Consider the following 15,969-nt stretch of genomic DNA (forward strand, 5'->3'; position numbering starts at 1 on the left):
ATCGCAGGGGTCAGGAGATACTCCTGTATACAGGTACCATGAAGACTCTGCAGCAAGATACTGAGAGTATTCAAAACCTAAGGGCTCCCAGGGAGTCTTCGGTATCTTCCACCAGTCTAGCAAAGGTGGATACAAGAAATTAAATTTAGTGTTGCATGCAGTATGTACAATTACAGCATTTTCCTCCACTGCGAAGCTCAAGGGGAGTACTTCTCCTTAATTAATCAAAATGTCAGAAGGACCACTGCTGTCCTATGGTACAAGGCAGTCGATGGGAAGAGGAGCTGCATGATGAGTTTCTGCCACCTCACCCAGATGCATCCCCAAGAGAGTTCTCAAACTAGTGTCCATCCTCTTGAAACAAGTAACTGACTTTTCATGCGTAGCAGGGCATGGGGCTTTCTAAGTTTGAGCTTGGCAAAGTCTTTTAGGGAAATAAAAAGTCTTGATACAAAACCAGTGGAGAACACCCCATTCCTGTGCGCTACCTCACTGTTGGAAACATGTGCTTTACTTTGAGTGTGACCACATCTATCATCAGCTGACAGCCGATGGATCTGGCTTCTGTACTCCAGTTTACCAGATTACAAATCACCCCTTTATTATGTCTAGACATAAGACAGTTCTCTGAGGTCACTTACCATGAAGGCTGTTTTCTCATGGCCTAAATGCTTTCAGGTTTCTTCTTTACATCCCCTCTCCATTTGCAGTGGTTTTGAACCTAGGGCACTGGCACTACACAGTATTCCAGTTGCAGTGGCTCTAGTATACTGGAGATACCATAACTTCATTATTCTTACTGAAAATTTTCCTACTTTATAGATACAGGGATGCATTTTTTTCCTTTTGGCAAGATAATGGCTTTTGAATATTGATGAGCAGCTGTTTATCCACCTCCTCTTTTTGGAGTCTCTACTTCCTAGGACAGTGAGTGTGTTGTTCCTACAGGCACTGAGACACTAGGTAACCTGTGCTCAGCTTAACATTGAAGTGACCTTCCTCTAATACTGCAGTATCTTCCCACTTGCTGTTCTGTCATCTGTGAGCTTTAACAGTAATTTTTGTTACTTAGTGTTTAGTAAACAGTAATCTCAGTTGTTTATTTTACTGCAGTAAATAGGGAAATGGAGCATCAGCATCTTCAGAAGGGCTCCAGCAATATGGAAAGCAATAAAACAGTGTTCTGTTTCTATCTAACAGGATACATTTAAGATCCAAACCCAGAGAGTCTTTTTGGATGTTTACCTCGCTGATGGCAGCAATGTTAGACTTGATATCCAGACATCGGACACTGCAGAAAGAATATTAGAGGTAATGGGTTTCTAGAAATGGGTTGAAATTTTTCATCTGTGAGAAGTGGGCAAAAATTAAGATAATTTCAGTCAGGAAAGGATAAAACTCCCTGTTTGAAGACATACAAGAATATCTTCTGTGGTTTTTGAGGGGTTTATTGTACCAGGGGTGAGGGGTTGGGGGACATTGCTGATCTTGCAGATAAGCTTTTTTTGGTTCTTACATTTTCCATAATTTATGTTGTGCGCCCTCTGCTTCTATGGGATTTGGCTGTCAAGTTTAGGTTTCCGTCATTTATGATAGAATCAGAAAATATATACTATTCCTTATGGGGACACATTCTTAAATAACCCCCTTTATTTAGCATAGTGTGTGTGCAAATGCTTGAACACTGTAGTCAGAAATGATGGTCTAGTGTTGGCTTATGTCTTAGCTGGTACACTGCTGTTAAAACTTAGTGTGCAACTGATATGTCTTGGTTTTCTGCATGCTTCTCCTTTGCTTGTTTTGTGTCCCTTCGTGTTTGCTGGGAAACTGTGGGACTTCATTTGCAGCATTGGTGCAGTTCTAGCACCGTGGCTCTGGGATGTCCGTAACAGCTGTTGTAATACATAAACAATTGCTAGTTACACTTTGAAACCACTAGCAACCAAATGTTTACGCAACTGGCTGGCTTGTGTTTGAAACTTTCAGCTGGGGTTCCCTCCTCATGCCAGGAGAGGAGGAGCAGCGATGGCTCTGTGTATTTCTGTATTTGTACGTGTGTGTTTGTGAGCAAGGCTGAAACCTCTTCCTCAGTTGCTCCCATTTCCTAATCTTAACAACAATAACAAACCATACGCCTGCCAGATGGGTAATCGTCTTTGTCATGGGAATCTGAAAATTCCTTTTATAATAAAGAAAATTGTGTACTATATTCCTGTTGTTTGTTTGCAATCTGAGTTTGAGGTGGTTCTCAGCTGGCCATAGGTACAAGTGAACATGTATTCGCTCTCCTCCGTCAAGCTGATGTGTGTTAGTCTGACTGCAGAACACAGTTTCTGTGCACAGTTACCACGAGTTGGATAACACAAGGTAACTCCTTGCTGCATTTGTTCTCCCATGGGGTTTGCATTACCTGAGGCAATGCCAGGACCGGTTTTTCCAGGGAAGGTAAGTGTCAGAGTTGGCCTTAGACCCTGCAACTTGTGGGGTGGGAGATGCTGAAGGCAAAAAGTGTTGGGGGTGGCAGGGAGATAAGAATTTTGATTTGCGGAGAGGCAAGTAAGTCTAATAGGGTGGAGGAAGAAAGGAGACATTTTTAGATAGGAGACTTACATAGGGGCATCGTGTAAGGAAAGGAATTGCTAATATACTTTAAAAAACACTAATAATTTAGACTTGATAAACTTATCTTTTTGCAGTGGTAAAGGTAATTTCCAAGCCAGACAGTGGTGTTGTATGATGCTTTGTATATTGCATTTGTAGATCTTTAATGTTTATGTGGTACTTTAAAGAAACAATGATATTTGAAATGTTGCAGGCACCATTTCTTCTCTTGTGGTCTTAAAGATGAGATAGTATTTTTAGGAATTATTTAGCTTTCGTCATTGTAAATGTGCTACCACATTCACTGTTCTTTTGCAGTGGAGGTAGACTTTGTAACCATCACTCCCTAACATCCTGGTTCTTGGGCAATATATACCAGCTTGTGCTTTGATCCAAGAAATAAAATAAGTAGAAATCCTACTGAATCAGAGATCTGTGTTTGTCATTACTGGGAAATGCCATTAGTACACTTAGTATTATGCTACTAAGGGATAACACATTGAAGCACTGTGGCTAATTTCTTAAAGTGATTTCTGGGTACCTCTTAGCACAGAGGCAGACGGAATGAAGGATGGTGCTGCTAATATTAACTTTTTTGTCTTTTGTGTTTGGATTTCTAAAACTTTCTTCCTGGTGTCTGAACTGAGCGTGAGGCAAGTGATTTTTATGCTCTGCTGCCCTCTCCGGTAACAGCCCTGATACTAACAAGTATAAGGAAAACTTCATGAATATGTTCTTTAATTTTAACTTGGAACAATTCTTCCCAACCTATATTTAGCTTGATGTCTACTTTTTTTTCTATGCACAAAAAAGTCTGCTTTTTAAATCAGCTGATACAGCTGGAGAAAACCCTTCTGAACTGTGGAGATGAGTGAATTTACAATGCTTGTCACTGTGACACAGAGCTGGAGGTGTTTTGGGATTGGCACACTTTGGAAGAAGACTGAAAACCGGTACTTCCACCTTATGCTCAAAGAAAGTCCAGCTTCTCTGACCAAAGCATGACTCCTCTATCAGGTTGCACAATCTGACAGATCAGCTGTGACAGGAGTGTTCTCAGGGGTGGAGAGTTTTCTTACGGTTGCCACACCACTTTCCTGAGCAAATTCAGGAGATTATGGTCACTGCAGAATTTAGGAAGGCACTGTGCTCTTTTAGGTTATGGCTGCTTTAACTTATGCTTTGATTTTTCAGGACCTAAAACAGAACAAGACAATTGCTTCAATCTGATTCAGCGGTTTCTGTGCTCACCTCTGCCTGATTTTTCTGTCCTCGCTATCCCATTTTGCAGCTGGTCCTACAAATAATTTCTTCATTTTCTGTTGGTGCTATTTCTGCCCTCTTTCAGAAAAGGTGTAGAGGGGTCACAGCAAGCTAAAAGCAATCCAAATGTCAAGCTGGATTGGATTTTTTTTTCCTCCTTATGCACTATCAATAACGAAAGCTCAACAGAACTCAAGTCTGCTCTTGTCAGAAGCAGTGACACAGAATTATAGAATCCTACAAGTAAGATTACCTCTTTCAGTAAAGGGGCAAGACTTCTAGATATTTCCAAGAGAAACAAGAGGACTCTATCAGCTTGGAAAATACACAGATCCTGTAAAAAAAAAAAAAAAAAATAAAAAAATGCACATTTGTGATGCTCATGAACAATGTTGTTAGCTTAAAACACATGGTGCTCACTACAACAGGATTTGAGGATTTAGTAGTAAAGATCTGGAATAACATGGTAGATGCCTTTGCATTAGAGGATACTTAAATGCATGTCAGAGTAGTAAATGTTTTCTGTTTTATTACATTTTTATGTTCCTTTGAAACTTATGAATAACTCCTCACAAACTCAAATGCTGCAATATGGGAATGGTTGTATTTGCTTTTAAGTGGGGAATAAGGGAAACTTGAAAAACAATTAAGTTACATTAATAGGGATTGAACACTTCTTCCTTATTCGTGCTAATGGATAGCTAAGCATCTGACCTTCTTTGTTTTTAAAGGTTGCATCATGCAAGGTGGGGCTACCAAGAGAATTAATAAAATATTTTAGCTTATTTTTCTTTCAAGATGATGATGATGGAGCACTCTCTGGTAAGTTTTAGCCATACTTTGGAATTTTTTTATTTTTTTTTTTGGTCTGCTGCAGTGACGGAACCTGGAGTCTGAACAGAGCTTGCATGAGCCTTCTTGGGCTCAGGCTGAAAGACCCATCCTGTCTGATAAACCCCCTCAAGCCCTCTCCCCACATGGCTTGGAAAGAGTGGTAGAGGGGAATAAAGTATGGCAATAGTGTGGTGCAGGGGTGAGACTTTCATGCATGAATATTGTGTTCCTTTCAGTTTGCAAGACATGTAGCAACTTTACCGCATGGGAACTACTGGGTCTATCTGCTGGGTAGGCATTTAGTCAGATGGCCATACCTATAGAAAACAGTTCTTAATTTGCAGGTCACGTGCTGAGTTTAACAATGGGACAGGAAACTCTTTTGTTATATTTATAAACAATGTCTGGCTTACTTTCCTTTATATCATGGCATGTTTCCTTTTTTAACTGATAGAAGCTTAAGTTTAACCATAGTGGTACTGAGCAAGCTGTAAATCAGGGTTGCGAGTCTCTTTATGACCATAAAATGGGAAGGGGCTTTTATGTCCTCATTGGTCTACTAATGTCCTGTTTTCCATCTCAGTGGGTGATGCTGGATCCGGGACTGGGACTGGGATAGCGGGCCGCATCGGGGAAGTGAATGCAGTGTCTGCTGTTGACTGGAGTGAAGCTGTGCACTGCAGCCTCTCTCTGTGGCCTTGAGTCACTTAGCTTTTTTCAGCCTTCTCATTGGCATAAAGGTGTCAATGCTCTTCTGAAGCTTTTCCAGACAAAGGTCCAGTAGTAAACTCAGTCTTGGTGGGGTAGGAACTTTAATGTCTGTGTCTATTTTATTTATTGTTCGCTGCCCACTTCTCTCTGTCTGTGAAAGGTATCTCTGAGTACACAGGTTGTTACTATGTCTCAAATGTGTCTGGATATAACACCTTATATACACTTCTACTGCAGTTGCAGATGGATTTATTTTTGCCTTGCATTGTGATAGAATTAGGTACACAGGAGAATAGAAAAGTTTTTCAATTGATTACATTTCTATGCATCTTTGATATTCCTCACAAATAAATCAAGTGTAACCCACAGTCCACTGCCAAAAAAAAAATATTTAGATGCTCACATGCTTAAAATCACGTTTAAGTGCTCTGCTGAATTGCATTATTGGCTTAGAAATAAATGTTTACAGGTTTAGGCCTTTAGACATACAATTTTTAAAAAGTGCACAGGAAGGTAGTAAACTCTGAAGTGTGACGTGCTTTTCTTGCTGTACATTAATTACAGTGCTCGTCTGGTGTTCTGTTCAGGAAAAGCACCAGTCCTGGAAGCTTGCAGCCACGTGTCCTTTAAGTGCAGAAACATCTCTCCTGCCTAGCTGTGTTTTGAGAGAATGATATTCTATAAGAGCATAGTCTAAGAGAGTAGAGATACTCTGTAAGTAATAGAGCTATGTAAATTCAAAGTTGGAGAAGTGAGGAAGGTATCTAACCTGTCACCTTACTTTATCCCAGAATTTATATTTAAGTTCTTTTTCTTCTCCAAAAGCACATTGCTACCCAGCACTAACTGATACGTGAAAGTAGCTGGGCTATTTCATTGGATTTCACCAACTGTCTCTCTGTTTTTTCTTCTTTTCCCAGTGGTGAAAAAAGTGGCAGAATTTGAACTTCCTTATGTGAGTCTTCAGAGCATGAAAGAGTTGCACTGTAAGCTTGGGATCAGAAAGTGGTGAGCAAGAAGCTTAAGAGAAACTACCAAGGTGTATGACAACTGCTATAAACAGAGAAAGAAATCCCTTGAATAACATAGTTACAAAGTCTTCAAGCCTCAGCAGCTTGACTGCTCTTTTCTGAGGCCAATTTGTTATTGGAATTTACTGGTTTCTGTGGTCCTGTGTGTGTTAAATTTTATCACTGTAGTATTCCTGAAGTGTCCTTGACTGCAGCTAGCTATTTATTCCTTCTCTCTTTCAGAATCTATAGAGAGGTGCTTTGTGGTTGCTTGCCTCCTAATTTTTATACCTGCATACTGCAGTGACCACAAATGGGAATATGCTTGTAAACAAGATACAAGAGAACTTTCAGTTCTGAGTTGCAAGCTGCAACTCTGGGCAGAGATGGATTACTTTTTATCTAAAGTGCTCATTTCTATGTAGTAATACACGAAATACCTGAGGCCATAGCTTGAGCATTTATTTTGTTAAGTAGCCTGGCTTAGGCAGCAGAGCGCTCTTTCCCCTTTCATTTGCTTGCACCTTGGGCTCCTCCTCAGTTATGCTGGTAGAACTGTGTGGGCAGACATGGTGAACTGGACTGGCAAGCTAATCTGGCCTAAAAATAAGTTGTTGGCTGTTTACTCTTTATTTGGTTTTGCTGGCCTATTTTTGGCCTGGGTCAGTCCCCCAGTCTGCATGGCAAACAGTTGTGCTGACTTGTGGGTGAGGATAAACCCTGGGGACAGGGAGTCTAGTGCCAAAATCCCGCTTGTCAAACTGCACCCTGAGGGTGCAGTCAGGCAGTATAGCTGAGCCAGTCTAGTGGCGCGTTGTTGTGGTCTGGTCTGCTTCTCCCTGCAATGAAAAAGAAAAAAGGGAATTTTTACATGCTTAGTGAGTTACATTGGCTGCATCAGACGAATGCTAGAGCAAGGAGCGTGGTTTGGAGCAGAAGAGGAAGAACAGACCATACCTTTTGGTGGCAGCAAGCAAGGTTGCTTGGCTTGAAGCTACACAGAAACCTGTTTGATGCTTGTAACTTGTATGGTTTAAATTTACTGGGCTAGACCTTGGCCTCTACAAAGCTTTCTCTATTTCCCTGTATGTGCCTTTATAAACTGGACAACCTACCAGCCTAATGAAAGCACTGTGTAGTTCTAAGCCATGACAAAGTCACTGTCTGAGTAGATACTTCTCCATCTAGCACAGCTAGAAGCACAGAGGTAGGAAATGGCAGTCCTGGGGTTGTTCTGTGCTTCAGGAGGCATATCACCTGTGCAGTGTGAGTAATACACCTGTACCAGCTGTGGAGCCTGCGCTGCTGTGTTCGTACTGTCATGTAGACTTGCCCAAGCTGCTTTTAAATACAATGGCTCATGGTAGCTGTTGCAGCATGGCACTTGGATAACCGAATATTTAACTTGCTCTGCTGCTCTACTGATCTGATCCTGCAGCAGTTCTACAGTAGTTGGTATGGCAGATAGCGCAAGACTAGCTCTTGTGTGTCAGCACTGCAGCATGGCAGTGGGTGCTCCTGAGAATCTTACCAACATTTATGTAGACAAAGCCCGAGTTCTTCAAAAAAGGAGAAGGAAAGTTTTAGTTCTAAATTGTAACTGTTATGTTTGGTACCACCAAAATCAAAGCAGAAAGATTCTGACTTCAGCTTATTTCCATTCTGCTACAATGTGTAAAGAATGAATACAGTACACACTTCGAAGGCACAACTTTTTTTTTTTAATTGGGTTTGGGTTTTTTTAATCTTGGAAGTAATTGGGTCTTTCTGGGGTGTACTCCCATCATATTTAGCTAAAAAAACAAAATGCCATATTTAGAAGCATATCTTCATATTTTATTACTTTTCTCCCTTGTCATGGAAAAGGTATATGGATCCTTCTCTTGATATACTGCTGATGGATTGTAGAGCTTCACTGAATTTGCTATATATACAGGTAAAACTGAAAGGCCTTTAGAATTTGAAAGGTTAACTTACCCACATTAAATTAATCTTTTATACAAATTCTTAAAGTGTTTGCTAAATGGTTCCTGTTTAACACTGCTTTGTTGCACTTTTCTGAGTATAGCTGTTATTGATCATGCTCTCTCTTTTTTTTTTTTTCCTTCAAGCTCATGTAGTAGAGAATGTAACTCATTTATGTTTTGTGCATGGGAAAAGTATTGCACAAAAAGGACATATTTAGGTATCTGTCCACTCTTATTTTCAAGTGTGTGTTTGTATGTCGTTACATGTAGGTGCTCTGCCATGATATGAGAGCATTTGATTTCTGAACTGTAGGTGTGTTGAGTTGTACTAGCTTTGGAAACTATTAATTCAGAAGGAAAGAACAGTGTAGAGTGAACTTGTGCCAAAATCAAAGGCCTTGTTTAAAAAAAAAACGCTTTCTATGTGTGTGTTTCTGAGTGTTTGTGTGTGAAAGGAAATATATCTTTGCTGACTTTTTTGCTATTTTTACAAATTCTTTTAAGGCAGTCCAGGAAGTTAAGAAGAATTGGGTTAAACCAACAGAAGGGCAGATGCAGGAACTTGAATTTTTACAAAAAAATGTGAACAAAGCAAAGGTAAAATGGTATTTTTAAAACAATATAAACAGATCAAGGGAGTGGTTTTTGAAGCAATGATACTAGAGGCTGTGACTTTAAAAATAGAGTCTGATTTTGTGAAGTTGTTTGAGCTAGAGAACCAGGTCTTGCATCTGGTCAGATACTGAGCCACTGAATAGAAAATGAGGTGCCCAGCATTTTAAAATATCCCAACAGAATGACTTGGATGCCAAGGGCTAGCAAGAAGTTTTTGACTGTGGGTCCTAGTCTTCTCTATTTGTTAAACTCAGGTGCAAGTGTTTGTCATGCAGTTCAGGAAATCAGATGGAAATTCAGACTGCTGTGACTGCTGTTCTCAGTATTTCTTAGTGGTTAGTTTTGTCTCTTCCTATCATATCTGATGAGCATCCAAAAGACCCAGCTTATCATATCCAGTGTGTGTGGGGGGGAAAAATCAAGTTTCTAAGTCTGGACTGTGAGTGCTATTCTCTGAATCAAGTGTTGACATAGTGTGGTGAATCTGTGTCCTCCCAGGAGAAAGAGTATTAGGAATCTGAAAGACTTGCGTTATAGGCCCCCTACACCCCCTGCCCCCAATCACTAGATTTCACTTGCCTTTACAGCAAATTGCATTAATTATGTCTTTTTGGTGCAGTTCCTGGAGCTGATTCAAAAAATGCAGTTCTATGGATACATGCGGCTTGATCCTTGCATTTGTGACTATCCAGAAGAAGGCTGCTCAGCTGACATCTATCTTGGCAATAATGAGATTAACTGCTGCATAAAACTGCCTACTAAACAAACCAAAGAGGTCAGCTTTAAAATCAACAGGCTAAGAAGTTGGCAGGTTACTTTTCTTGTAAGTACTTCACTGACTTTGTATCTGAATTCACTTTCTCTTCATGAAAAGGCTGTCAGGCAAGGGCAGGTCTAGGGAGAAGGGGATGGGCTCTTTTAAATCCCTCCCATCTGCCCATATTCCCATCCAAACCTATCCTGAAACATATTCCCTTGGCAGTAAACTTCCCCTTTACAGCAGTAAACCATCTCATCTTACTCTGCTATGTTTTATCCCTTCCCTGGCATTCCCTGTCGTACTTTACCTGCCCCTTTTCTTTCCTGTTGGAGGTAGTTTTGTGTGGGAGCAAAAGAACTGCTTTAGCCAGCTTTATGCTTGTAAAGACTCCCCCTTCCTACCTCCCACTTGCACCCTCCCCCAGGAGAAGTGTTCTGGTACAGATCGTCACCTGTTTTATTTATATATTGTATAAAATTAACCTGATTGACTAACTCTGATTTAAGGCTGAACACCTTAATGCTGTTTCTGTCTGATTCTTCTGTTCATTGGTAATTGGGTTTGTGGTGTTTTATTTTTTTCTCAGGGTGCTGCAAAGGATGGTGAAGATGACACTCTGGAGCTCAGATTTGAGTACAATGATTCAGGCACATGGCAGTGGATAATTTTGTACACAAAACAGGTTAGTTGTCAGCCCTTTGAGGAAAGGGTCAGTGTGAAATATAATCTTGCAGCCACAGGGGATTTTCAAAAGCAGTTAGTCCGTCTTTACCAGAGTGCAGCAGCTGTGCTTTCAAGCAGGTTAGCCTAGGGACAGTTATCTGGGGAAAAGCATTTGAATTTCTAGCATAAGGGGAAGAGACTTATTTTTTTTCTCCTGTTGAAGAGAAATGCCTAGCACTTAGCAGCAAGCCTGGGATGGAGTGTGGAGAGGTGTCATTTACTGGACTCAGTAAGTATCCAAAATCATCAATATGTCAGACCCACCTAAGGTCAAGGGCTCTCCTTTTCCACAATGAATCCTGTTGTTCAAATAGAAATGTGTCATATTAACACATGTTAATGGAACGTGTGAATATGTGACATCGTAAGTATTTTTTTTACATATAAATAATTCTTAAGTGTGACTTTATAGGGTGCCATTCCTCCCACTATTTTCAGGCAGCTCTTTAAAGAGAAAGGTATTCAGGAATTCAAGTCATCCATCTGTGGTTATGCTGCCTAGCAAATAACCTAGGCTCTGCAGTATCAAAGGCAGCACCAGTCTTGGTTTAGGTATGGAGCTTCTATAAAAAGTATGGAGCCTGTTATTCAACTAAACTGCTTCTCTTGCCTCTGAGAACCACCCAGCAGCAGACAGGATTTTTCAAGTAAAATCAAAATGCTTAATTTCTCACACATTACTTCTGAATTCTGGGGTGACGATGCAGTTCACACAGCTATTTAGTAAGTGTTAATTTCCTGCCATGCTGAAGTTTTATGAGAACATAAGCAGCAAGGTTTCCAGTTTCTTCACTGTTGGAGAACAAAACCCCTATGATTATCTCAGTATTAATTCTCCTGTGAAATCTGTTAGGGTTGTGCCTGATGTAGTGACTTGTTGATTAGAAAAACCAATGTCCCACTTTCCTCAGAAGTGTGAGGAAGAGCTAAAAGCCTGAAATGTGCTGCTGTGTGGAAGAAAAAAGGGCTTGATCCAAGAGCCCACTGCAGAAAATGGAAAGACCGGATGACTTGGAGCTTAGTCAGAGATGGCTCCCCGCCTCCATCACTGATCCTGTAGGATATTCTGTCTTTGATTCACTCTCTGTGCTTGATGCCCTACCTGAGATGCTTCTTTTTGTAGAGTAAGTAGTGAGGTGCATCTCTAGGGTGCAATTCAGACCTTAACTTGGTCTGCATCATCCCAAAGAGTTGTACATGGTCATCAGGCAGCATAAGGAACTAAAGGCAATTCCAGCCCACTGCTCTGAGGTGCCTCTGCTCAATACCTAATATGTGGGATGAACGCGTACTGCTCAGTTCATGCTATCAGTGCAAGATGTGACTCTCAGCTGGTCTACAAACACTTGAGCCATCTCATGTAACCACCAGGGCTTTGATTTTTTGGCAGTGCTGAGTGCCTATGAACTCTAGCTTGCTTCATTTGTTGAAGTGGTTTTGGTGCTGATAGTGCCACATTTGATTAACCTTACTTACTCTTTGGGGTAATTTGGCAACCTTTAAGGTAGGAGCCATGGACACCTAGAGAGGATAACTTACCTCACAAAACCAGTCATAAAAATCCTTATTCTCCACTCTGAGCGGTGCCATGAGGGTTAGTCGTGCTGAGGCTGGGCTTTAAGCAGCTGCAGCTAGTTTGGTGCACTGTAAGGATGTTAAGCACAGAGTAAAATTAACTGCATTAAGGAAGTAATAGCTGTTCAGTAGTTAGGGACTGTAATTTTCAGGTGGAGGAGGAATGGAAGAGTCAAGTATGCTTTTAATAGAAGAAATCAGAATGCTCTCTGGTTTGTCCTCTTTAGGCCTTTTTGCTCAGTAGCTGCCTGAAGAAAATGATATCAGAACAGATGATGAAGGCAGCCAAAGAGGGCCAAGAAATGGTGAGTTGTGTGTATATGTTGGTATCTGAATTTGTATTTAAAAGAAATAAGCCTGCTACTCTATCATTCTTTCAAATAATAGGAGAGAAGTCCCGTTGAGGAAAAGGATCTTGCATATTCCAACATTTCAGTAAAGAATTAATTGACTAAAAAGTAAATTTTTACTGAAATAATATTCTAAATGTTAAAGATGGTTTATCATCACAGTTTTAATAATCTGTTTTGCATTCTGTCCCCTTGACTCTAATTTTTGCTGCATATGATAAAGGATATCTATGGCATAATTTTTGTGTGTTCTGCAACTACCCTGTTGTATCCATTTCTGGCTTCCACTTTTTCACCACTTCACTTGCTTGCTCCATCTGCTGCAATGTTAGGCCAATTTGAGATCTGTGACATTCACACTGAGAAACTTTTTGGTTTTAAATAGAAGCGTTAATAAAATAAAAATCTGATTTGTAGCTAAAATACTTCTGATGTCTTTTGTGTAGGCCTTTAAGGATGAAAATGTTTAAAGACTTGTTATTTTTAAAAGTAATTTCCAGCATTAATAATGCCTTTGTTTAACCTTGTGATATCTAAAGACTATGACTGTCTGTTAACTGAAAACCTACGAAGAGAAAAAAGGAAAGGAACATATGTGATCTTCTAGACCCGTGCTGATTACAGTGAGCAAAGAACAGCATGTGTTATTTCATAGCTTTAAACTGTAAGCAATTCAGAAGAAAAGACCAATTTTAATTTTGGAAACGATTTGATCTCTTTCATACTAAGTTTATTTGTAATGGAAGTAGAGTAAACCTTTAATTATGAAGATGAGCATTCATTACTTAACTGTTAAGCTGTTGATAGTACTCAGGTAGCTCGGACTAAAACAGAATTATGAGAGAAAGATAAATATACCAGTTCACTTCCTACACTGTTTCTGCTGGGTTTAACTGAATGCTGATTTCCTCAGTATATTTTATTAGAGTATTTGGGGGAGCATTTAAGCTTATTCTAAGTTTAAATTTTTCTATCTATTTAGGACATCAAGATGCCTGGATCCACAAAAAATAGTAAGAAATCCAGCATCCAACAAAAGCAGGTTAGTGAATGAGAAAGTCTCTCCAAAATGTAAGTGTAGTGTGCCTTGCTTCCTAGTGGTGTTTAGCCCAACCTCTGTTTTTCTGGTTAGGGAGATTCCTAGTAAATTTAATGGGAACTTGTTTGGGTAGGAAAAGGAGGTAAACTTGAATTTTGGGAGGGAGAACAGGGCAAGAAACTTGTCTGAATAAAACTTCTATTTCAGTTTCATGGGTTTAATGACAACTTCATCTTATTTGCTTTTTGCAAGTGTTTCTGAATGAGACATAGGAAGTTTCCTTCCTATGTCTAGGAAGATCATCGACTAGATGACCTCCAGAGGTCCCTTCCAACCCTATGATTCAATTCCAGAAAGCCAGAATATACACAGAGATCAAGCGTGTATATCCACATGCAGCTGCTGATGTAGTTTTACAGAATTGTACTTGGATTACGTACTGGGATTGTTCATGCATTCATTTTTCCCTGTAGTTGGGATTTATACCCACTTGGAAAATTTGACACGTTACGTATCTATACATCTTTTACATGATAGGAATATATATGTAATTACAACTTCATTTGCTGGAATTGATATTCATAGCTAATAGTTCCTAAGTAGCTAAATGGCTAAAAGGTGTTGCTTTTCCAAGTCATTTGGTGAATGTGAGATAATAAATAAATGGAAAGGGAATAATGTAAAGCAAATAAAAATAAATACCTCTATTACAGCATGTGACTGGCCAAAGGGGGAATATTTCTAAAAGAGAAACCCAAAATCTAATCTGAACTCAGAAAAAAATAAATGTTTCTTCAGAAACAGCATAAAACCAATCACTAACTGCTCTTCAATAAGCAAATCGGTTAACCTGTGTGGTGGGTTTTCTTGCCCCTTTCTTTGAAGTGCTCTGTACTCGTCACTGCTAGAGACAAGTTTCTAGGTTAGGTGTCACCTTCAGTATTCACAAATAAGTTGCAAATGATAATAAGGGAGACAACATCTTCTGAATAGACTTAGATCTGTGATGAAGGCTGAAGGATGCAGTTCAGTGGCTTCACTGTGGTACAGCTTTAGTAAGGACTAAGTTGTGTGGCACTCTGGGCTTGAGGCAATTGCTCTGAGATGAACATACTTTACAATACCTCCTTGATGGACTCTGAATGCTCCTGAATTTTTGTGAGGAAAGCAGCCTTGGACAGGACAACATAAAACCAGTGAGCTCTCCAGCTGTGTCTTGATGGTGCAGTGTCTGGCTGCTACTATAAAACTCAGTGAACTAACAAAATTACAGCTGACAATTAGAATGAACTTATTTGTTAAAGAAAGTCAAGGTATGTTGTTGCGTTAAACCATGATAGTATGGCATGTCATGCCTCATTTTATACCACAAGTTTAAACTGGTTTAGATGTTCGTGCACCAAGCTGTGTTATTAGACAATACACAATCTCAAACCATGCTTAGCTAACTTCTAAAAGCTGTGATTGCAGTATTAAGGTTCTTAAGGCTTCCCTTTCCTATTGCTCTATTACTCTTTGCAAAACATTTGAAAAATGTATTAGAAGGGTATCTTTGCATATTCTCATTTGAAAAAGTGTTGTTTGAGTTGGTTCTCTATAATTTTGCCATTAGTTATCCCCAGGAGTCTTGCAAGTCTTTACTCCAAGTTGGGGGGAGGTTTAATTGACTGCTGTCCAAAGACTGAAAACTTACGCCAAATATTTTCTGCTGAATCATGAGAAGAAAAACTTAATTTTGGTTTTCTTTGTGATCCTGTAGCAGTATGCTGATACTACTGGATCAGCATAACATCCTGTAAGTTCTTGTTTGAATAGACAATCTAGTACAGCAGTAAAATTTAGTAGGAAAATCAAGAACAATCTTTTGAATTGACATTAAAATTATTTAACTATATGTGGTAGGTGGACTTTGCAGATAGGCTGTGCTGTAGAATGTACCTGCATCTAGGCAATTTTGCTGTTATGTCTTGTAGCAATCTTGAAAAAAGAGGTATGAAATAACTTCTACAGAGATAATAGATGCAAAATTTGGCTCTATTTTGCTAATGCCTTGATGTTAGTTATTGCAGCATGGTTGCCATAGCTTTGTGATGGACACTTTTAGTAGGGGTTCTCAGGACATTTACTTTACAGATACACCAAAATACCATGTTGCAAGAGGCAGAAAAAAAAAAATCTGTGCCAAAAATTGTCCTAATACAACAGAAAACTGCAGATAGGTGCAATGTAAGGGTATAGTTTGCCTGCATATACCTTGGGTGCTTATAGTGTGCCTGCTTATACCTGCCAGGTGATGTGGTGTTAGGAAGTTTCAGACAGTACACGTTAACCTTCAGGAAAAGTACAGTTGAAAGGTATCATTTATGCAGGCATTATGGTTAAAGTTAAGAGTGTGTGATTAACAGTAGTCAACCTAATTCAGAAGGCAGTAGGTAGTTAAAGTACCTGTACGTATGTTCTTTGGCATTATAGCGGCCATAAAGACCTCGGTGTTAGCACATTTGGAACTGGCACTCAATCT

At 39.7% G+C, this 15,969-nt stretch overlaps 2 protein-coding genes across 5 annotated transcripts in view; both read left to right on the forward strand.

The window, feature by feature from the left end:
* Positions 1–15,969, forward strand: part of SNX31 (sorting nexin 31) — a 31,600-nt gene that overhangs the window by 15,223 nt on the left and 408 nt on the right. For all 4 annotated transcript variants that reach the window (XM_054190923.1, XM_054190922.1, XM_054190921.1 and 1 more), the window contains 9 exons: positions 1,201–1,311; positions 4,596–4,686; positions 6,330–6,417; positions 8,286–8,355; positions 8,891–8,983; positions 9,621–9,824; positions 10,348–10,443; positions 12,287–12,364; positions 13,392–13,451. In XM_054190923.1, coding sequence (XP_054046898.1) covers positions 1,201–1,311; positions 4,596–4,686; positions 6,330–6,417; positions 8,286–8,355; positions 8,891–8,983; positions 9,621–9,824; positions 10,348–10,443; positions 12,287–12,364; positions 13,392–13,451 — 891 coding nt within the window. The remainder of the gene's footprint in view (positions 1–1,200; positions 1,312–4,595; positions 4,687–6,329; positions 6,418–8,285; positions 8,356–8,890; positions 8,984–9,620; positions 9,825–10,347; positions 10,444–12,286; positions 12,365–13,391; positions 13,452–15,969) is intronic.
* The window catches only part of ANKRD46 (ankyrin repeat domain 46), a 52,693-nt gene continuing 50,115 nt past the window's right edge, over positions 13,392–15,969 (forward strand). Inside the window, exon 1 of the mRNA XM_054190927.1 lies at positions 13,392–13,451. The gene's annotated coding sequence lies outside the window, so the exon portion shown is untranslated. The remainder of the gene's footprint in view (positions 13,452–15,969) is intronic.

Source organism: Rissa tridactyla, chromosome 2 (genome assembly GCF_028500815.1).
Source record: "Rissa tridactyla isolate bRisTri1 chromosome 2, bRisTri1.patW.cur.20221130, whole genome shotgun sequence".
NCBI classification, from domain to species: domain Eukaryota; kingdom Metazoa; phylum Chordata; class Aves; order Charadriiformes; family Laridae; genus Rissa; species Rissa tridactyla.